This window comes from Rutidosis leptorrhynchoides, chromosome 6 (assembly GCF_046630445.1).
Source record: "Rutidosis leptorrhynchoides isolate AG116_Rl617_1_P2 chromosome 6, CSIRO_AGI_Rlap_v1, whole genome shotgun sequence".
Lineage (NCBI taxonomy): Eukaryota > Viridiplantae > Streptophyta > Magnoliopsida > Asterales > Asteraceae > Rutidosis > Rutidosis leptorrhynchoides.
In genome coordinates this window covers 286,536,105-286,559,811 of record NC_092338.1, presented here as the reverse complement: position 1 = coordinate 286,559,811, position 23,707 = coordinate 286,536,105, and the positions used below count along the sequence as shown (strand labels likewise).

The following is a 23,707-nucleotide window of genomic DNA, read 5'->3' as shown; positions in this document are numbered from 1 at the left end:
CTCGTGAATCTTCAATTGTCTAGATGCATAAGCAATCACCTTCGTTCGTTGCATTAATACACAACCGAGACCTTGCTTTGATGCGTCACAATAAATCACAAAATCATCATTCCCTTCAGGCAATGACAATATAGGTGACGTAGTTAGCTTTTTCTTCAATAACTGAAACGCTTTCTCTTGTTCATCCTTCCATTCAAATTTCTTCCCTTTATGCGTTAATGCAGTCAAGGGTTTTGCTATTCTGGAAAAGTCTTGGATGAACCTTCTGTAGTAACCAGCTAGTCCTAAAAACTGGCGTATGTGTTTCGGAGTTTTCGGGGTTTCCCACTTTTCAACAGTTTCTATCTTTGCCGGATCCACCTTAATACCTTCTTTGCTCACTATGTGACCGAGGAATTGAACTTCTTCCAACCAAAATGCACACTTTGAAAACTTAGCGTACAATTCTTCCTTCCTCAATACTTCTAACACCTTTCTCAAATGTTCACTGTGTTCTTGGTCATTCTTTGAGTAAATAAGTATGTCATCAATGAAAACAATGACAAACTTGTCAAGGTATAGTCCACACACTCGGTTCATAAGGTCCATGAACACAGCTGGTGCATTAGTTAAACCAAACGGCATGACCATAAACTCGTAATGACCGTAACGTGTTCTGAAAGCAGTCTTTGGAATATCATCTTCTTTCACCCGCATTTGATGATACCCGGAACGTAAGTCAATCTTTGAATAAACAGACGAGCCTTGTAGTTGATCAAATAAGTCGTCGATTCTCGGTAGTGGGTAGCGATTCTTGATGGTAAGTTTGTTCAACTCTCAGTAGTCGATACACAACCTGAATGTACCATCTTTCTTCTTGACAAACAAAACAGGAGCTCCCCACGGTGATGTGCTTGGTCGAATGAAACCACGCTCTAAAAGTTCTTGTAATTGGCTTTGTAGTTCTTTCATTTCGCTGGGTGCGAGTCTGTAAGGAGCACGAGCTATTGGTGCAGCTCCTGGTACAAGATCTATTTGAAATTCAACGGATCGATGTGGGGGTAATCCCGGTAATTCTTTCGGAAATACATCGGGAAATTCTTTTGCAATGGGAACATCATTGATGCTCTTTTCTTCAGTTTGTACTTTCTCGACGTGTGCTAGAACAGCATAGCAACCTTTTCTTATTAGTTTTTGTGCCTTCAAATTACTAATAAGATGTAGCTTCGTGTTGCCCTTTTCTCCGTACACCATTAAGGGTTTTCCTTTTTCTCGTATAATGCGAATTGCATTTTTGTAACAGACGATCTCTGCTTTCACTTCTTTCAACCAGTCCATACCGATTATCACATCAAAACTCCCTAACTCTACTGGTATCAAATCAATCTTAAATGTTTCGCTAACCAGTTTAATTTCTCGATTCCGACATATATTATCTGCTGAAATTAATTTACCATTTGCTAATTCGAGTAAAAATTTACTATCCAAAGGCGTCAATGGACAACTTAATTTAGCACAAAAATCTCTACTCATATAGCTTCTATCCGCACCCGAATCAAATAAAACGTAAGCAGATTTATTGTCAATAAGAAACGTACCCGTAACAAGCTCCGGGTCTTCCTGTGCCTCGGCCGCATTAATATTGAAAACTCTTCCGCGGCCTTGTCCTTTCGTGTTCTCCTGGTTCGGGCAATTTCTAATAATGTGGCCCGATTTTCCACATTTATAACAAACTACATTGGCATAACTTGCTCCGACACTACTTGCTCCGCCATTACTCGTTCCGACACCATTTGTTCCTTTCGTTCTATTAACCCCTGGTCCGTAGACCTCACACTTCGCTGCGCTATGACCATTTCTTTTACACTTGTTGCAAAATTTGGTGCAGAACCCCGAGTGATACTTTTCGCACCTTTGGCATAGCTGCTTCTGATTGTTGTTGTTGTTGCGGTTATTATTGTTGTTGGGATGATTGTTGTAGCTGTTGTTGTTGTTGTTGTTGTTGTTGGGCCGTTTGTTGTAGTTGCGATTGATGTTGCGATTGTTGGGATAATTGTTGCGATTATTGTTGTAATTACTGTTGTTGTTGTAATGGTGATTCTTATCACCGTTTTCCTCCCACTTTCTTTTGACTTGCTTCACATTGGCCTCTTCAGCATTCTGTTCTTTAATTCTTTCTTCAATCTGGTTCACTAGTTTGTGAGCCATTCTACATGCCTGTTGTATGGAGGCGGGCTCGTGTGAACTTATATCTTCTTGGATTCTTTCCGGTAATCCTTTCACAAACGCGTCGATCTTCTCTTCCTCATCTTCGAATGCTCCCGGACAAAATAGGCACAATTCTGTGAATCGTCTTTCGTACGTGGTAATATCAAATCCTTGGGTTCGTAACCCTCTAAGTTCTGTCTTGAGCTTATTGACCTCGGTTCTAGGACGGTACTTCTCGTTCATCAAGTGCTTGAATGCTGACCACGGTAGTGCGTACGCATCGTCTTGTCCCACTTGCTCTAGATAGGTATTCCACCATGTTAACGCAGAACCTGTGAAGGTATGCGTAGCGTACTTCACTTTATCCTCTTCAGTACACTTACTTATGGCAAACACCGATTCGACCTTCTTGGTCCACCGTTTCAACCCGATCGGTCCTTCGGTTCCATCAAATTCCAAAGGTTTGCAGGCAGTGAATTCTTTGTAGGTGCATCCTACACGATTTCCTGTACTGCTAGATCCAAGGTTATTGTTGGTATGTAGCGCAGCCTGTACTGCGGCTATGTTTGAAGCTAGAAAAGTACGGAATTCCTCTTCATTCATATTCACGGTGTGTCGAGTAGTCGGTGCCATTTCCTTCAAAATAGTCAAATGGAACAAGTTAATCATACAGAATATTAAGAGTAGTTAATAGTATTTCGTAGCATAATATGAACTCATTTATAAAAGCTTTTTCTTCATATTAGCGTTTTATAAGTTTAAATTCGGGTAGTACCTACCCGTTAAGTTCATACTTAGTAGCTAATATACAATTCAACTACTACAATTCTATATGAAAAACTGATTATAATAATATTTCGTGTTCAAACTTTTATACAATATTTTACAAACTTACAATACCGCTTATTTTACATAAAGCATGAAATATAGCACACAATAACTTTGATACAAGATAGTTGTGAAGATAATTCTAGCTAGTACACAAGTCGTTCAGCAAAGGCAATAAAGACACGTAATTCATACGTCCAGAAACAAGTCATGCATTCTGGTTTTACTAGGACTACTTCCCATCCTTGGTCTTGTGGAACATAACCGTTATGGCCGTTGATAAGATAGCGTGTTGTAACGTCGTCAAAAGGACGAGGGTTACGTAATGTCCAACAGTCCCGTAACAATCTAAAAACCTCATTTCTTACCCCATTTACCGACTCCGTCACTTGTGGAAACGTTTTGTTTAATAGTTGTAGCCCGATGTTCTTGTTCTCACTTTGGTGAGAAGCGAACATTACTAATCCGTAAGCATAACATGCTTCTTTATGTTGCATGTTAGCCGCTTTTTCTAAATCACGAAGTCCAATATTCAGATATATTGAGTCAAAATAATTTCTTAACCCGTTGCGTAAAATAGCATTTGGGTTTCTCGCAATATATGCGTCAAAGTAAACACATCGTAACTTATGGGTTTCCCAATGTGCTATCCCCCATCTTTCAAACGAAAGTCTCTTATAAACCAAGACATTCTTGGAACGTTCTTCGAATGTCTTACAAACTGATCTCGCCTTAAATAGTTGTGCCGAGGAATTCTGGCCGACTCTAGACAAGATTTCATCAATCATGTCTCCGGGTAGGTCTCTTAAAATATTGGGTTGTCTATCCATTTTGTGTTTTTAAACTGTAAAATAGACAAGAGTTAGATTCATAAAAAAATACTTATTAATACAAGCAATTTTTACATATATCATAAAGCATAAGCACACTATATTACATATATTACACCACACGAATATAACTATCTTATTCCGACTCGCTCGTTTCTTCTTGTTCGGTTTTGGTTCGTTTTGCCAAGTTTCTAGGGATATATGATGTTCCCCTAATACGAGCCGTCGTTATCCACATTGGTTTAGAAAAACCTGGTGGTTTAGAGGTTCCCGGGTCATTGTTACAACTTAAGGACTTTGGGGGTTGACGATACATATAAAGTTCATCGGGGTTGGAATTAGATTTCTCTATTTTTATGCCCTTTCCCTTATTATTTTCTTTTGCCTTTTTAAATTCAGTTGGGGTAATTTCTATAACATCATTGGAATTCTCGTCGGAATCCGATTCATCGGAGAATTGATAATCCTCCCAATATTTTGCTTCCTTGGCGGAAACACCATTGACCATAATTAACCTTGGTCGGTTGGTTGAGGATTCTCTTTTACTTAACCGTTTTATTATTTCCCCCACCGGTTCTATTTCTTCTTCCGGTTCCGATTCTTCTTCCTGTTCCGATTCTTCTTCCGGTTCTGACTCTTCTTCCGGTTCCTCTTCGGGAACTTGTGAATCAGTCCATGAATCATTCCAATTTACATTTGACTCTTCATTATTATTAGGTGAGCCAATGGGACTTGTTCTAGAGGTAGACATCTATCACATAATATCAAACGCGTTAAGAGATTAATATATCACATAATATTCACATGTTAAAAATATATAGTTTCCAACAAAATTTGTTAAGCAATCATTTTTCAAGTAAACACGGTCGAAGTCCAGACTCACTAATGCATCCTAACAAACTCGATAAGACACACTAATGCAAAATTCTGGTTCTCTAAGACCAACGCTCGGATACCAACTGAAATGTCCCGTTCTTATTGATTAAAAACGTTCCATATTAATTGATTTCGTTGCGAGGTTTTGACCTCTATATGAGACGTTTTTCAAAGACTGCATTCATTTCAAAACAAACCATAACCTTTATTTCATCAATAAAGGTATAAAAAGCTTTACGTAGATTATCAAATAATGATAATCTAAAATATCCTGTTTACACACGACCATTACATAATGGTTTACAATACAAATATGTTACAACAAAATAAGTTTCTTGAATGCAGTTTTTACACAATATCATACAAGCATGGACACCAAATCTCGTCCTTATTTAAGTATGCGACAGCGGAAGCTCTTAATAATCACCTGAGAATAAACATGCTTAAAACGTCAACAAAAATGTTGGTGAGTTATAGGTTTAACCTATATATATCAAATCATAATAATAGACCACAAGATTTCATATTTCAATACACATCCCATACATAGAGATAAAAATCATTCATATGGTGAACACCTGGTAACCGACATTAACAAGATGCATATATAAGAATATCCCCATCATTCCGGGACACCCTTCGGATATGATATAAATTTTGAAGTACTAAAGCATCCGGTACTTTGGATGGGGCTTGTTGGGCCCGATAGATCTATCTTTAGGATTCGCGTCAATTAGGGTGTCTGTTCCCTAATTCTTAGATTACCAGACTTAATAAAAAGGGGCATATTCGATTTCGATAATTCAACCATAGAATGTAGTTTCACGTACTTGTGTCTATTTTGTAAATCATTTATAAAACCTGCATGTATTCTCATCCCAAAAATATTAGATTTTAAAAGTGGGACTATAACTCACTTTCACAGATTTTTACTTCGTCGGGAAGTAAGAATTGACCACTGGTTGATTCACGAACCTATAACAATATATACATATATATCAAAGTATGTTCAAAATATATTTACAACACTTTTAATATATTTTGATGTTTTAAGTTTATTAAGTCAGCTGTCCTCGTTAGTAACCTACAACTAGTTGTCCACAGTTAGATGTACAGAAATAAATCGATAAATATTATCTTGAATCAATCCACGACCCAGTGTATACGTATCTCAGTATTGATCACAACTCAAACTATATATATTTTGGAATCTACCTCAACCCTGTATAGCTAACTCCAACATTCACATATAGAGTGTCTATGGTTGTTCCGAAATATATATAGATGTGTCGACATGATAGGTCGAAACATTGTATACGTGTCTATGGTATCTCAAGATTACATAATATACAATACAAGTTGATTAAGTTTTGGTTGGAATAGATTTGTTACCAATTTTCACGTAGCTAAAATGAGAAAAATTATCCAATCTTGTTTTACCCATAACTTCTTCATTTTAAATCCGTTTTGAGTGAATCAAATTGCTATGGTTTCATATTGAACTCTATTTTATGAATCTAAACAGAAAAAGTATAGGTTTATAATCGGAAAAATAAGTTACAAGTCGTTTTTGTAAAGGTAGTCATTTCAGTCGAAAGAACGACGTCTAGATGACCATTTTAGAAAACATACTTCCACTTTGAGTTTAACCATAATTTTTGGATATAGTTTCATGTTCATAATAAAAATCATTTTCTCAGAATAACAACTTTTAAATCAAAGTTTATCATAGTTTTTAATTAACTAACCCAAAACAGCCCGCGGTGTTACTACGACGGCGTAAATCCGGTTTTACGGTGTTTTTCATGTTTCCAGGTTTTAAATCATTAAGTTAGCATATCATACAGATATAGAACATGTGTTTAGTTGATTTTAAAAGTCAAGTTAGAAGGATTAACTTTTGTTTGCGAACAAGTTTAGAATTAACTAAACTATGTTCTAGTGATTACAAGTTTAAACCTTCGAATAAGATAGCTTTATAGTATGAATCGAATGATGTTATGAACATCATTACTACCTTAAGTTCCTTGGATAAACCTACTGGAAAAGAGAAAAATAGATCTAGCTTCAATGGATCTTTGGATGGCTCGAAGTTCTTGAAGCAGAATCATGACACGAAAACAAGTTCAAGTAAGATCATCACTTGAAATAAGATTGTTATAGTTATAGAAATTGAACCAAAATTTGAATATGATTATTACCTTGTATTAGAATGATAACCTACTGTAAGAAACAAAGATTTCTTGAGGTTGGATGATCACCTTACAAGATTGGAAGTGAGCTAGCAAACTTGAAAGTATTCTTGATTTTATGTAACTAGAACTTGTAGAATTTATGAAGAACACTTAGAACTTGAAGATAGAACTTGAGAGAGATCAATTAGATGAAGAAAATTGAAGAATGAAAGTGTTTTTAGGTGTTTTTGGTCGTTGGTGTATGGATTAGATATAAAGGATATGTAATTTTGTTTTCATGTAAATAAGTCATGAATGATTACTCATATTTTTGTAATCTTATGAGATATTTCATGCGAGTTGCCAAATGATGGTTCCCACATGTGTTAGGTGACTCACATGGGCTGCTAAGAGCTGATCATTGGAGTGTATATACCAATAGTACATACATCTAAAAGCTGTGTATTGTACGAGTACGAATACGGGTGCATACGAGTAGAATTGTTGATGAAACTGAACGAGAATGTAATTGTAAGCATTTTTGTTAAGTAGAAGTATTTTGATAAGTGTATTGAAGTATTTCAAAAGTGTATAAATACATATTAAAACACTACATGTATATACATTTTAACTGAGTCGTTAAGGCATCGTTAGTCGTTACATGTAAGTGTTGTTTTGAAACCTTTAGGTTAACGATCTTGTTAAATGTTGTTAACCCAATGTTTATAATAACAAAAGAGATTTTAAATTATTATATTATAATGATATTATGATGTACGAATATCTCTTAATATGATATATATACATTAAATGTCGTTACAACGATAAACGTTACATATATGTCTCGTTTCAAAATCATTAAGTTAGTAGTCTTGTTTTTACATATGTAGTTCATTGTTAATATAATTAATGATATGTTTACTTATCATAATATCATGTTAACTATATATATAACCATATATATGTCATCATATAGTTTTTTTTTACAAGTTTTAACGTTCGTGAATCACCGGTCAACTTGGGTGGTCAATTGTCTATATGAAACCTATTTCAATTAATCAAGTCTTAACAAGTTTGATTGCTTAACATGTTGGAAACATTTAATCATGTAAACATCAATCTCAATTAATATATATAAACATGGAAAAGTTCGGGTCACTACAGGTTAAACTACGTTTATTGGTGGAAGATTGTTGAATGAAGTTTGGTTAAAAATCGGTTTATATAAAAGTATTCAAAACGTATAATATATATATATATATATATGATTATATTTATATAAGTATACATATAAGAATTTATATACTATATGTGTATATATCTATAAAGATATACAGAACCATTAGTATATATTTGAGTATATATGTAATATAAGTGTGTGTGTGTGTGTGTATATATATATATATATATATATATATATATATATATATATATATATATATATATATATATAATTTGATCACAACAAATACATGTATCACCCTAATTTTAATCTAAGTGTCGGTGGGAACATGGTGGGGACAGTCGAATACCAACTTATAGAAGAAACCAAATCCCTTATTGATTTGCTGTTGGACCGATGGGTTTATTTAATGATTAGATTGAGCCACGCTGTTGCTTCTCAGTTGGGCTGCTATAGTACTAGAGGTGATACTATGTAAGCCGAGAGCCATTCAATCATTTGGGTCGTTATACTTTAGTTGGGCCAACAACCAAAAACAAAAAATCACCAAACCCATTTTAAACCAGGCCATTGTATTTATGTTTTCTCTCCTTCGTGTTGCTGCTACAACTGTTGTAGCTGCTTTCTTTCGAACCAAAAACCGAACAATTTTCATAAAGGATGATGATGATGAGGTATGTGATGATGATTGATGACGAGCTATGTTTTACCGATTGGACCGATTATTTAGTTAGATAGTTGGGCTGAGCATTGTAATTAGGATTAGTCCGCTATGTTTGTGTGTTGCTGGGAAATTTCGATGGGTATATATATATACCGAAGAGAGAATGGCAAAGATGATGATGAATATTATGATATAGTTGGTAGTGGAGGACCCAATGATGGTATGTTCTAATTTCCACCTTTAGACTACACGATATTTTTATGGAAAATACTCAAATATGATAGCTGTTGGTCCACACCTATTCCCTTTTCCATATCTGTTATTTCTTTTCCATTCGTAAAAATCACAGTGATTTGTATTACAATGATTCGTGGGTTATCCAAGTGACCATGATATGCTTGATAACTTGGGCCACGGTTGCATTATCCATCTTATTAAGTTCCAAAAGCAAACCACCACCCACTTGCTAAAATTGTCAACTTTACTTGTTCCTATTGTTTTTTTTTAAAGTAAAAAGAAGCAAATTTGGATATTGCTTTTGATCTTGTCGGTTGGGGAAAAGAGACAGAAACGTAACCACTAGATTAATCCTAGGACTATTAGTTTGTAAGTGGGCTCCAATTTGATTAACATGTTGGGCCGAATTAAATGGTGGTTATTGGTATTTTTGGCGAGCCGTGATCCAAGTTTTTAGTTGGACTTCATTTTGGATTGCTTCAACTTACAAAACCCGTACACCACTCAACCAAATTGTTTACTATTACGAGGCTATGATGTAGTGATTAAGTTGATGATAATACAATGATTATGATGATCATAAAATGTTGATGGGATCGTAATGATGGTGGGGATGCCGATGGTGAGATAAGAAAAGGAGGTATATGATGAATGATATATGATGATTAAAAGAGAAACAGAAAAATACGATATAGATATATTAAAGTGGTGGTGTTTAAAAGAAAGTAGAGTTTGATGAATTCGGTTGGGTGTTGTTTGTGTTAACGAGAGGTCGCAGGTTCAATCCTCAGCCGTGGCATTTTCCTTTTTTAGAAAAAGAAGAAGAAGAAATAGGGAAAACAGAAAAACAAGGGTTATATATTATTTAGATATGAACTATTTCAAGAAAATGGTAAATAGAGTAATGGTTAAGGATATTTTGGGTTAGCGAGACGTCACGGGTTCAAACCCGGACTTGGGCATTCTTATTATTTTTAAAGACTACTTCTTGTGAGGTAGTTTTCTTATCATTATCATTATCATTATTAGTATTATTAATATTATTATTACTATCATCTTTAATAAAAACTATCATGTTTATTAAAGTATCATTTTTATTATTATTATCATTATTATCATTAGTAGTAAAATTGTTATATTCATAGTCATTATTATTAGTATTAATACCAATAGATATTTTTATACAAAAATACATTATAAGAATATTAATATCACATATCACTATGATTTTATTATTAACAAGATGGTAACTAAGCTATATATAAAATATATCAATTAATAGGTACATATACATTTTATCATATATAAACTCTAATATAAATTACTACTATTAATATATTATATTGAAAGATAAACACTAGTTAAATAAAATATATAAATAAAATATATCTATATCTATATAACAAATAATTTAACAAGTATATTATAAAAAAATAATAAATGTATTTATTCGATTACGATTATATGTGTTAATGTACATTTAAATAATATAGGTTCGTGAATCCAAGGCCAACCCTGCATTGTTCAATATAGTCATATGTATTTTTACTACAAAATACATTAGGTGAGTTTCATTTGATTCCCTTTTTACTCTTTATATTTTTGGGACTGAGAATACATGCGCTTTTATAAATGTTTGACGCAATAGACACAAGTACCTTAACTGCATTCTATGATAGAATTATCTGGGATTGGGGTTGATTATTATGACATGCATTAGCCCCCGGTTTCCGTTAGAGCGTATGAGCTTCCAAGCCGGGTAGATGGTATATTATTTACGATATTTTAGCACCGGTTGTCCTATATTTTATAAACATGTGTTCAGCCGTGGGGTGTAAAGACCGGCACAGAGGTTCTATATTTTGAAGGCACATGTATTCAGCCGTGGGGTGAAAGACCGGCACAGATGGTTACTATTATATTTTGAATCCTCACCAGGTGTTCTTCATATGAAAGATATTTTTTGTGCAGTTGGAATGGGACTTCTGCACGTTTTAAAATATTTAAAATCTTGTGGTCTATTAAAATGATGAAAATGAAATGATTACTATAAACTGATGAACTCACCAACCTTTTGGTTGACACTTGAAAGCATGTTTATTCTCAGGTTTGAAAGAAATCTTCCGTTGTGCATTAGCTCATTTTAAGGATATTACTTGGAGTCATTCATGACATATTTCAAAAGACGATGCATTCGAGTTGTTAATGTTCATTAGAGATTATTATTAAGTAAATGACGGATTAGGTCATTTATAGTTGGATATTATGAAATGGTATACATACCTGTCAACTTTCGATGAAATGAAAGTTTGTCTTTTAAAAACGAATGCAATGTTTGTAAAATGTATCATTTAGAGGTCAAGTACCTCGCGATGTAATCAACTATTATGACTCGTTTATAATCGATATGGACTTCGTCCGAATGGATTAGGACGGGGCATTAAAGTAGCTTGTTGCGAGTTATAGCCAAAAGAACTTTAAAGGAATATATGGTATTTTCCGTATTTCCTAAGTGGGCATTTTGGACGTTGAGCGTATGAGAGACCGCTTGTTACGGTAATGCACGCTAGTGATTATTAGCGTGTGGTGAGATATTCGGGTTAATGGAATCGTTATGGACATCGAGTTCAGATGTGTGTCAGAGGATCATAGAGTGTGGTCCGGTTAGTTAAGTGACGGAGATCACGGGGACGTGATCCAGTTTAAGTGGGGGATAGTTGTAAGATCCCGAATTTTGTGCGTCAGAGAATGTTCCTGAAAGTGTCAGAAAATGCGCGTAGCAGAAAGCGCCACTAAAAGTGAACCAAACACTTATGCATTTTCAGAATTTACATCAGAATCAGAGTTAGACAATTTCAATCCATGTACTTTAGAATCAGAATCAGACACAGCACTGAGCCGTGCCGCGGGCCAAAAGGCCGCGCCGCGGGCTAAAGCATGAGCCGATGGTCTGGTATATTAAAAGCGCCGACTTGGTTTTTCAGCTTTAAGCTGCGTCGTGGTCCCAGGAGCCGCGTCGCGGCCTATAACTGCAGAAAATGCTGTTTCAGCATTTTTAAAAGGGTTAAATGAGGGGTATAATTGTCTTTTCACATGTGGACGGGTTTTTGGCCATAAAACTGATCTCAACCTTATCCAAACCTCATTTTCGTTCTTTTTCTTCTCATCACACACACACCAAACCCTAGAGTGAGAAACATGAGGTTTTAGAGAGAGATTTGGGGTTTGAGGAAGAAGAAGAGTGATTCGGTCTATAGTGCAAGAGTTAGAGTTGTTCTCCTTGTTCACGGCTACGTTGTGGTAGTGCTGGTAAGTCCTAACTCCGAATTTCATTGTTTATGATTCTTGTTCATGTTTGGGGTTTGAGCTAGTTAGGGTTATAAACCCCATTTCCCATGAAATTGGGGGTTTTGTTGTATTTGTTAGTGTAAGTGAACCAATTATTATGGGTTTAGGGTTTGATGACGAATTTGGAAGTATTTGTCATGGATTTGGGTGTTAAATCACTATATGGTAAATGTGTTAGTGTTTTGATGTTCTTAAGAACATGTTAGTTGGTCAAAATGGGTGTTAACCTCGAATTATTGTCAAACTAAGTTTTTAGTCAAGATTTGACGAATCAAGTATGTAAATGCTTGATTCATGTGTTAAATGGTGTTTCGGAAATATAATCACTAGCCGTTAGTGATTTTGGGCGTTTTTGGAACTTATGTCAAAATGGGTTGACTTTGATTGGGTCGAAGTTGGTAAGGAATCAAATTTTGGATTAAATGGATGTTAAACGCTTTTGTTAAGTGTTAAATGATGTTTTTGGATGTAATTACTCGCGAGAAGTAATTTTAGGTTAAAATGATATTTTAACATAAGTCAAACGTGGTCAAACGCAAAATGGTTAAATATTACACGTGTTGGGGTTTTGGTGTAAATGATGTTCGAAATGATTACTACCTAAGTAGTAATTTAAGGTTAAGACCTAGGTTGGTCTAATTGGTGTTAAGTATAATTTGAGTTAAATTGTACTTTGTAGATTGGGTTTGAATTACCACCCGAAGTGGTAATTGGTTTGTGTCCAGTAGGTGTTAAATGGGCGGGTTTTGGCCAGTCTGATCCCTCGGCTAAGGGATAATTGTGTCGGATTCTCTTTTAGAGAATGTATATTTATGTGTGTATTGTGCCTATGTGCGATATAGGTAACTATTTGCTCGGATATGAGGACGGAGATCATACTACACTACTTGTGCGGACATTTCCAAGGTGAGTGGAATAATTATGCGTGTATGTATATAGTGTATTTATTTTTGTGAAATGCGATGTGGGATTAAAGTTCGGGCATGTGATACCACATCGTGTTGGCATGGGATGAGGGTTAAAAGTTCGGGCGTTCGATACCTCATCATCATGTGTGGCATGTGATATGGGTTTAAAGTTCAGGCGTTCGATACCATATCATATGTGTGCGTGGGCGTGAAGTGTGGGTTTAAAGTTCGGGCGTTCGATACCACATTTCACGTGATGGGTGGGTTTATAGTTCGGGCGTTCGATACCTCCTAAGGGACTAGTGATGCATACTAGTAGCGTCTGCGTGGCTAACAGTTCATACGCGAGAATCGTTCCCTTTGGATTTTGGATAACAAAGTTTATGTGTTGTAATTTTAGCATATTATATTGTGAACTAGATGCTGTTGTTGATGCTAGCTTATTGTGAATTGCGAATACTTTAATATGCATTGTGATTGCATGGTTGTTGAGTTGCTAGCTCGTATGCGGTATTTGTGTAAGTGTATGCAAGTAAGTAGATTATATATGTATATGTATAATTATTGCATTCACTAACCTTTATGCTTACCCCTCTCGTTGTTTACCTTTTTACAGGTATTGTGTTGTGAAGCTAGCTAGTTGCTAGACTACATGCATAGGAGCGTTTGGGCTCGATGGGGTACCTTTGTATTTTTGGACGCGGATTGTGAAATGTCCCGTTCTTATTGATTAAAAACGTTCCATATTAATTGATTTCGTTGCGAGGTTTTGACCTCTATATGAGACGTTTTTCAAAGACTGCATTCATTTTAAAACAAACCATAACCTTTATTTCATCAATAAAGGTTTAAAAAGCTTTACGTAGATTATCAAATAATGATAATCTAAAATATCCTGTTTACACACGACCATTACATAATGGTTTACAATACAAATATGTTACAACAAAATAAGTTTCTTGAATGCAGTTTTTACACAATATCATACAAGCATGGACTCCAAATCTCGTCCTTATTTAAGTATGCGACAGCGGAAGCTCTTAATAATCACCTGAGAATAAACATGCTTAAAACGTCAACAAAAATGTTGGTGAGTTATAGGTTTAACCTATATATATCAAATCATAATAATAGACCACAAGATTTCATATTTCAATACACATCCCATACATAGAGATAAAAATCATTCATATGGTGAACACCTGGTAACCGACATTAACAAGATGCATATATAAGAATATCCCCATCATTCTGGGACAACCTTCGGATATGATATAAATTTCGAAGTACTAAAGCATTCGGTACTTTGGATGGGGTTTGTTAGGCCCAATAGATCTATCTTTAGGATTCGCGTCAATTAGGGTGTCTGTTCCCTAATTCTTAGATTACCAGACTTAATAAAAAGGGGCATATTCGATTTCGATAATTCAACCATAGAATGTAGTTTCACGTACTTGTGTCTATTTTGTAAATCATTTATAAAACCTGCATGTATCCTCATCCCAAAAATATTAGATTTTAAAAGTGGGACTATAACTCACTTTCACAGATTTTTACTTCGTCGGGAAGTAAGACTTGGCCACTAGTTGATTCACGAACCTATAACAATATATACATATATATCAATGTATGTTCAAAATATATTTACAACACTTTTAATATATTTTGATGTTTTAAGTTTATTAAGTCAGCTGTCCTCGTTAGTAACCTACAACTAGTTGTCCACAGTTAGATGTACAGAAATAAATCGATAAATATTATCTTGAATCAATCCACGACCCAGTGTATACGTATCTCAGTATTGATCACAACTCAAACTATATATATTTTGGAATCAACCTCAACCCTGTATAGCTAACTCCAACATTCACATATAGAGTGTCTATGGTTGTTCCGAAATATATATAGATGTGTCGACATGATAGGTCGAAACATTGTATACGTGTCTATGGTATCTCAAGATTACATAATATACAATACAAGTTGATTAAGTTATGGTTGGAATAGATTTGTTACCAATTTTCACGTAGCTAAAATGAGAAAAATTATCCAATCTTGTTTTACCCATAACTTCTTCATTTTAAATCCGTTTTGAGTGAATAAAATTGCTATGGTTTCATATTGAACTCTATTTTATGAATATAAACAGAAAAAGTATAGGTTTAGAGTCGGAAAAATAAGTTACAAGTCATTTTTGTAAAGGTAGTCATTTCAGTCGAAAGAACGACGTCTAGATGACCATTTTAGAAAACATACTTTCACTTTGAGTTTAACCATAATTTTTGGATATAGTTTCATGTTCATAATAAAAATCATTTTCTCAGAATAACAACTTTTAAATCAAAGTTTATCATAGTTTTTAATTAACTAACCTAAAACAGCCCGCGGTGTTACTACGACGGCGTAAATCCGGTTTTACGTTGTTTTTTCGTGTTTCCAGGTTTTAAATCATTAAGTTAGCATATCATATAGATATAGAACATGTGTTTAGTTGATTTTAAAAGTCAAGTTAGAAGGATTAACTTTTGTTTGCGAACAAGTTTAGAATTAACTAAACTATGTTCTAGTGATTACAAGTTTAAACCTTCGAATAAGATAGCTTTATATGTATGAATCGAATGATGTTATGAACATCATTACTACCTTAAGTTCCTTGGATAAACCTACTGGAAAAGAGAAAAATGGATCTAGCTTCAACGGATCCTTGGATGGCTCAAAGTTCTTGAAGCAAAATCATGACACGAAAACAAGTTCAAGTAAGATCATCACTTGAAATAAGATTGTTATAGTTATAGAAATTGAACCAAAGTTTGAATATGATTATTACCTTGTATTAGAATGATAACCTACTGTAAGAAACAAAGATTTCTTGAGGTTGGATGATCACCTTACAAGATTGGAAGTGAGCTAGCAAACTTGAAAGTATTCTTGATTTTATGTAACTAGAACTTGTAGAATATATGAAGAATACTTAGAACTTGAAGATAGAACTTGAGAGAGATCAATTAGATGAAGAAAATTGAAGAATGAAAGTGTTTGTAGGTGTTTTTGGTCGTTGGTGTATGGATTAGATATAAAGGATATGTAATTTTGTTTTCATGTAAATAAGTCATGAATGATTACTCATATTTTTGTAATTTTATGAGATATTTCATGCTAGTTACCAAATGATGGTTCCCACATGTGTTAGGTGACTCACATGGGCTGCTAAGAGCTGATCATTGGAGTGTATATACCAATAGTACATACATCTAAAAGCTGTGTATTGTACGAGTACGAATACGGGTGCATACGAGTAGAATTGTTGATGAAACTGAACGAGGATTTAATTGTAAGCATTCTTGTTAAGTAGAAGTATTTTGATAAGTGTATTGAAATCTTTCAAAAGTGTATAAATACATATTAAAACACTACATGTATATACATTTTAACTGAGTCGTTAAGTCATCGTTAGTCGTTACATGTAAGTGTTGTTTTGAAACCTTTAGGTTAACGATCTTGTTAAATGTTGTTAACCCAATGTTTATAATATCAAATGAGATTTTAAATTATTATATTATCATGATATTATCATGTATGAATATCTCTTAATATGATATATATACATTAAATGTCTTTACAAAGATAATCGTTACATATATGTCTCGTTTAAAAATCATTAAGTTAGTAGTCTTGTTTTTACATATGTAGTTCATTGTTAATATACTTAATGATATGTTTACTTATCATAGTATCATGTTAACTATATATATATATATATATATATATATATATATATATATATATATATATATATATATATATATATATATATATATATATATATATATATATATATATATATATATCCATATATATGTCATCATATAGTTTTTACAAGTTTTAACGTTCGTGAATCACCGGTCAACTTGGGTGGTCAATTGTCTATATGAAACATATTTCAATTAATCAAGTCTTAACAAGTTTGATTTCTTAACATGTTGGAAACATTTAATCATGTAAATATCAATCTCAATTAATATATATAAACATGGAAAAGTTCGGGTCACTACAGATTGGGGATTTGGTAGCCCCCGGGATTATGCTCTTGGTATCGGGTTGGGTTATTGTGTATTAACCCGTATTTCGTGTGATTGGGTCATTATTACAAATGCTTTTGTAATGTGTAATTTGCGCCCCAAGGGTCATTGTAAGTTGTTAAACGTAATGTCACGATATTATTTTTTTGGTTAAAACAGAGTTGGAAATATTGTTTATTAATGGGACCTAACTTATATTAAAAAAATGTGCTTCGTTTTTGGTAAACGGATTTGGGGTCATTAGAAAAGCCTTAACGGAAAGCTAGCCTCGTGAGGCCGATTCCTTTCTAAAGGCGCAGATACCCCTGCTAAAGTGCTGAAGGGATGCTTGGGAGCGAAAAAATAACTTGTACGGAAGAAGTCGAACGAGCCTTCGTATAGATGAAGACACATATAGAAAATCATCCTACTCTCACATCACCCATATGGGAAGAGATGTTATACCTCTATCTAGTAGCATCGAAAAAGTGAATTTGAGCATTCCTTGTAGTGGAGTGGGACTGAACTAAATTCCCGAATTATTTTGTCAGCTGAATCCTACAAGGAGCTGAAACAAACTATATGGAGCTTGATAAGCTCACCCTGGCATTAGTACAAACTGCACAAAAGTTAAGATGGTACTTTCAGGCTCACCCTATTGTCGTGCTAACTGAGAAACCAATTCGATGGCTACTTATGAAACCAGTAAAGTCGGAACATATGGCCAAATGGGCCATCGAGCTACGGGAGCATGAAATTGACTTACAAGTAGGACATTCGATTAAAGGTCAAGTACTTGCTGACTTCATGGAAGAAACCACAGAGAAAGATGAAGAGAATAACATGACCTTCGCACAAATCATTACTCCCACCACCGAGTCAGAAGAATGGAAGTTATTCACTGACGATGCTTCCAGCTCCGATGGTTCAGGAGCCGAGTTGATGTTAGTAAACCCTGAAGGAAAGGTGTTCACATACGCTCTCCGTTTTGAATTCAACACGACCAATAATGAAGCCGAATATGAAGCTTTACTTGTCAGGCTGAGAATGGTGATGGAGACGAAAATAGAATATCTGCAAACCTTCATAGATTCACAACTTGTAGCCAACCAGGTATTGCGCATCTTCGAAGCTAGACAGCCCATAATCCAACTCTATTTGTCAAAAGTAAGAGAATTGATAGAATGCTTCAAAGGCTTTACCATCGAGCACGTGCGAAGAAGTCAAACAAGACGGTGGATGCCTTGAGTAAACTTGCCTCCATCACCATCGCAAATCTGGCCAAAGAAGTCCTCGTTAAAGTATTAAAACGAAGGTCTATTGAAACTGAGGAAGTACACGATCATAAATCTTTTCTCACACCATGGCTCACGTATGTTAGGCCTAACTAAACTTCAGTGATTATTCGAGATATGCATGAAGGTATATGCAGCGTCTACGCAGGACCAATATCAGTTGTAGCAAAAATAATAAGGCTCGGGTATTACTAGCCAACGATGCACCAAGATGCAGTCACAACTTCTCAAACCTGCGAATCCTGCCAGATCCACGCCAAGATCCCGTTGAAACTTTTTTGGGCAAAAATGGGGGTTTTGGGGCAAAAAATGAAGGTTGTTAAGGCAAAATTTGAAGGTTTGTGGGAAAATTTGAAGGTTTTTAAGCAAAATTCGTAGATTTTTGAGCAAAATTTAAGGTTTTGGGACAAAAAAAAAATCCACCCGGGGCAAAGTCGAAAAATTCAAAATTTGTCCACTAAAATTTCAAAATCGACTGGGGGTGGGCGTCCCCCTTGTCCCTACTTATAATTGCCCATGCCCGAAGCAACCGAAACAAGAATTGATATCAGTCCTCTCAGTCTTGCCATATTCAAAATGGGTAATTGAACTAGTAGGATCACTAACCGAAGCCCCAGGAGGATTCAAATTCCTAGTCGTTCCAATCGAATACATTACAAAATGGACGGGGCAAAGCCACTAGCAACAACAATGAGAAAGCAGGTTGAAAAATTAGTCTGGGAACATATTGTGTGTAGGTTTGAAATCCCCCAAGAAATCATCTCCGATAATGGGAAGCTATTCGCTGAAGGTATATTCCTAGGATTTGGTGAAAGGCTACAGATCAAGCAGACATTCAGTTTTGTTTATCACCCCTAGGGTAATGGACATGTCGAAGTCATTAGCAGAGACATCCTTTAAGGTCTCGAGAAACGATTAGGAAAATGCCACCAAATATGGACGGAAGAACTCCCGCTGGTTTTATGGGCACACCAAACTACAGCCAAGCAAAGTAATGGAGAAACCCCATATAGCTTGGTGAATGGTACCGAAGCGGTGTTACTAGCCGAAATACAAGTGCTAACTAGCAGAACTGCCAACCTTGAAGAAACCAAAGAAAACCTTCGTATAAATCTTGACCTGGCAGAACAAAGGAGAGAAGCAGCCCTGATCGGAGAAGCCGCTTATAAGAAAAGCATCAAAAAATACTACAACAAGCGAGTTAAACCCTCTACATTCAAGGTGGGGGATAATGTTTTGTGGCTCAACAGTACCAGTAAGGTTGAGTACGTGGGAAAACTAGGGCCCACTTGGGAGGGGCCATACATAATTTCTGAAGCCTTTAGAAATGGGTCATACAAGCTGGAGACATACAATGGGCAAGCAGATTCATCACACTTGGAATGGAGTTAATCTCTGAAGGTTTTATTTATAAGCTTTTGTTTATAGGAAAGTTTGTAATTTATAGTTGAAGTATATACACTTCATATAAAAAACTTAAAGAAAATCCCATAATTATTTGTGACAAAATGCATGTCTGCGAATACACCCTCAACTACTTGTAAAAAACGCGAAGGGTTTCCAAGAGGAATACCTAAGCTATTTACAAATCTACAAAGGATTTCTAAGGGAATGGCCCAACTACTTGTAAAAAACGTGACAGTTTCCCAAGAGGAATACCTAAGCTATTTACAAATCAATAAAGGATTCCCAAGGGAATTCCCCGACTACTTGTAAAAAACGCGACGGTTTCCCAAGAGAAATAACTAAGCTATTTACAAATCTACAAAGGATTCCCAAAGGAATGCCTCTACTACTTGTAAAAAATGCAACGGTTTCCCAAGAGGAATGCCTAAACTATTTACAACTCTACAAAGGATTCACAAGGGAATGCCTCGACTACTTGTAAAAAACACGACAGTTTCCCAAGAGGAATACCTAAGCTATTTACAAATATACAAAGGATTCCCAAGGCAATGCCTCGACTACTTGTAAAAAACGCGATGGTTTGCCAAGAGGAATACCTAAGCTATTTATAATTCTACAAAGGATTCCCAAGGGAATGCCCGACTACTTGTAAAAAGGTAAAGGTTTCCCAAGACGAATACCTAAGCTATTTACAAATCTACAAAGGAATCACAAGGGAATGCCTCGACTACTTGTAAAAAATGTAATGGTTTCCCAAGAGGAATACCTAAGCTATTTACAAATCTACGAAGGATTCCTAAGGGAATGCCTCGACTACTTGTAAAGATCACAACAGTTTCCCAAGAGGAATACCTAAGCTATTTACAAATCTACAAAGGATTCCTAAGCGAATGCCTAAACTACTTGTAAAAAATGCAATGGTTTCCCAAGAGGGATACCTTAGCTATTTACAAATCTACTACTTATAAAAGATGCAACGGTTTCCCACGAAGAAAAACCTAAGCTTTATACAATTCTACAAAGCATTCTTAGGTGAGTGCCCCATAAACTCTTAAAAAGATAACGGGTTCCTATAATGAAGGAACATAATGCCATTTACGACTTAGTTATTCTTAAAGGAATGACTCGTAAATAATTTACGACTTAATCTCAGCGATGAGAGAATATGCAAGAAAGCAATAATTCTAAATAAACACTTGACATGATTATCCACAAAGACACTTAGGCTACAAAACAACATTGTTCAAAGGCACTCAGGTCATAAATCACAGGCACGCATGCCATAACAAAACATCGTGCAAATGACATACCTTTCACATCATTACATCGTCTGAAAGGGCAACAGAGCCCACAGAGTTGTTAGCAAAACATAAAATACAACATATCATCAAGAATTATTCATCACCTTTCTCGGCAACAAGCTGGAGAATTCAATAGGTTTGGCATCTGAATGAGCAGCCACGGTTGCAACGTAATCAACCTCAACATCAGTGAGCTTAGCACAGGCAGCATCAAAAAGTACAGGTCCATGGTCCGTATACTCTGGATATTCAATCAATTGGACCTTACCTTGCTCTGCTAAATCCTCCACCAGCTTGCACCTCTCTTTTTACTTTCCCGCCAACACAACCCCACCTAGATACTCACTCAACTCTTTAATGTGCACCAAATGTTTACAGAAATGAGGAATAACCTGAAATATAACATCAGGATAATCAGACATTAAATCATCAAAACGCTTCCTCTGGTCCTTATCTTCCAAAGCAATATCCTTCACCTTTTGACAAAGAACCTGATTTTCTTTCTCCAAGCTAATCATCATGTCATTGTCAAGCTTATGCTTCCTCTGCAACCTCATAATTCCATCCTTTGAGGACTTCAACTCATCTTTCCAAGAAGGATTCATCAATGATTGATCCTGCAATTGCATCACTAATTCTTTATCGGGCGCATTGGCTCGTCTAAGATATGCTACCTCTTTCTCCAAAAACACCACATCTTGATCACGTTGATTCAAGCAAGAAAGAACCAGATGATCTATCATCACAGATTGATAGCAATAAATAGTGTAGGCATCAACAAGCTTGGGAGTTTCTACAAACATAGTTTCATACTCTAGGGGGACTCTTAGGAACCCAAAGTTAGGATAGTGTTATTGTGAAACAAGCTTAATAAATGGTTCCTTAGAAGAGGGCTATATAAGGAACCTAATTAGTCCTAATTAGATAGCCATTTCATTGTAACCGAGTTTAAGAAGTTGTGGAATTAATTGTTACCGAAATTCTCTAATACTGAATCTATTTACTTTTCACCCGAATCTCATTCTATCACTTGTTTCTTCGATTCTCATCATGATCTAACCTATCATTTGATATCAGAGCTTCCACGAAGTGATTCTAAATCACTGTATTAATCCAGAGTTCTAAGATTTCAAGTTCTGAACACATTCGGTTAGCTTGAATAAGATTTGGCAAAGTCAAATTTGATATCTAAAGTTCAAATTTGTGTGTAAAGATCATCGAAGGTTTATTAGATGTATTAGAAAGTTTTTCGATCAACAGAACAGCTTTACAATAACAATTATGAAGAATTAAGCTATTTTTAGAGTTTGTGGCTAAAACTCTAACATTCGGTTAACTCATGATTGTTTCTGTATTCAATTGAAGAGCAATGGATTCAGTTGTGTTCATGAGATGATTAGGCATCTATTTGATGGTTTTATTTCGTTATTTGATCACAATTTAGTGATTTTATCTATGTTCAGTATAATAACTGCCTCACTGAATCTACTTCAACATATAAATTAAGTTAAGATGTTGCTGATTGTGGTGTGTTTGTTATTTAGTCACATTCGGTTTGGTGATACGAAGCTAACTCAAGTGGTTTCAGCAGAATTTCAATCAACTTTCTCAATTTTAGAATTAGATTCGAGATATCAAATGCTATAGTTGACATTCAGTTACACATTCGGTTAAATTATTTTCACTTGTTTCCTTTTGCAGAAAGGTTACCGAATCCAATTCAAGTGTTAAGCACTCAAATCATTTTGTAATTCTTTACAGAATCAGATTTTACCAAAACCGAACCTAAACCCAAATCTGCTACAGTTACCGAAACCGAATCTGACACCAAACCCGAATCTGACAACAAACTTGTTTCTTGTTAGCTTTTGTATCTGAATCTTAGATTTTAGAAATTCACCGAATCTATTACCGAATCTACCTCAGATTTTGTCAAAATATCTACACAAGATACTTTGATCATTGGATCCGATTCCAGACCTCCTATATTGTTTGATGGCAAATATTACCAGTACCTCCATCATATCACTCAACATATAGACTACAAGGGTGAGAAGGCAAAGTATATTTGGACTTCTTTAAGAGTTGGACCAGTTACTGAATTTCATCCAGAAACCGATCTACCAATACCAGTATATGAACTCTTTGGTGAAAAACGTGAGCGAGCTCAGGGTGATATTGAGGCCAAAAACATCATCATGCATGCTATCTCGTATAATTTGGTTGAATATGTTGATAGCAACACATCTGCTAAGGACATATAGGATGAGATCAAAAGGCAACAAGAAGGATATGATATGACTGATGTTACTAAGCTGAATAAGGCCCTCAGACTTTATGAAGATTTCAAGCAGGAACCTAATGAACTTTTCAGAGATGCCTAAAGACATTTCAATGGTGTTCTGAATGAG

General features: G+C 35.2%; 2 protein-coding genes across 2 annotated transcripts; both read left to right on the top strand.

The window, feature by feature from the left end:
* The first annotated feature begins 17,875 nt into the window (after positions 1 to 17,875).
* Positions 17,876 to 18,911, top strand: LOC139854536 (uncharacterized). The gene is made up of 2 exons (XM_071843836.1): positions 17,876 to 18,406; positions 18,726 to 18,911. Exons 1-2 carry the CDS (start codon positions 17,876 to 17,878, stop codon positions 18,909 to 18,911), a joined length of 717 nt encoding a protein of 238 aa, XP_071699937.1.
* Positions 18,912 to 19,248: 337 nt separating this feature from the next.
* On the top strand, positions 19,249 to 19,980 carry LOC139854535 (uncharacterized). Its single transcript, XM_071843835.1, has 2 exons — positions 19,249 to 19,378; positions 19,508 to 19,980. Exons 1-2 carry the CDS (start codon positions 19,249 to 19,251, stop codon positions 19,978 to 19,980), a joined length of 603 nt encoding a protein of 200 aa, XP_071699936.1.
* Positions 19,981 to 23,707: the final 3,727 nt, after the last annotated feature.

Excerpts from the sequence above, each read along its gene's own strand:
- LOC139854536 (XM_071843836.1), top strand. The coding sequence starts at position 17,876 with ATGGAGCTTGATAAGCTCACCCTGGCATTAGTACAAACTGCACAAAAG. Across the intron at positions 18,407-18,725 it reads CACAACTTGTAGCCAACCAG|CGTCTACGCAGGACCAATAT; the intron begins GTATTGCGCATC and ends AGGTATATGCAG.
- LOC139854535 (XM_071843835.1), top strand. The coding sequence starts at position 19,249 with ATGGACGGGGCAAAGCCACTAGCAACAACAATGAGAAAGCAGGTTGAA. Across the intron at positions 19,379-19,507 it reads TGGGAAGCTATTCGCTGAAG|GAAAATGCCACCAAATATGG; the intron begins GTATATTCCTAG and ends AGAAACGATTAG.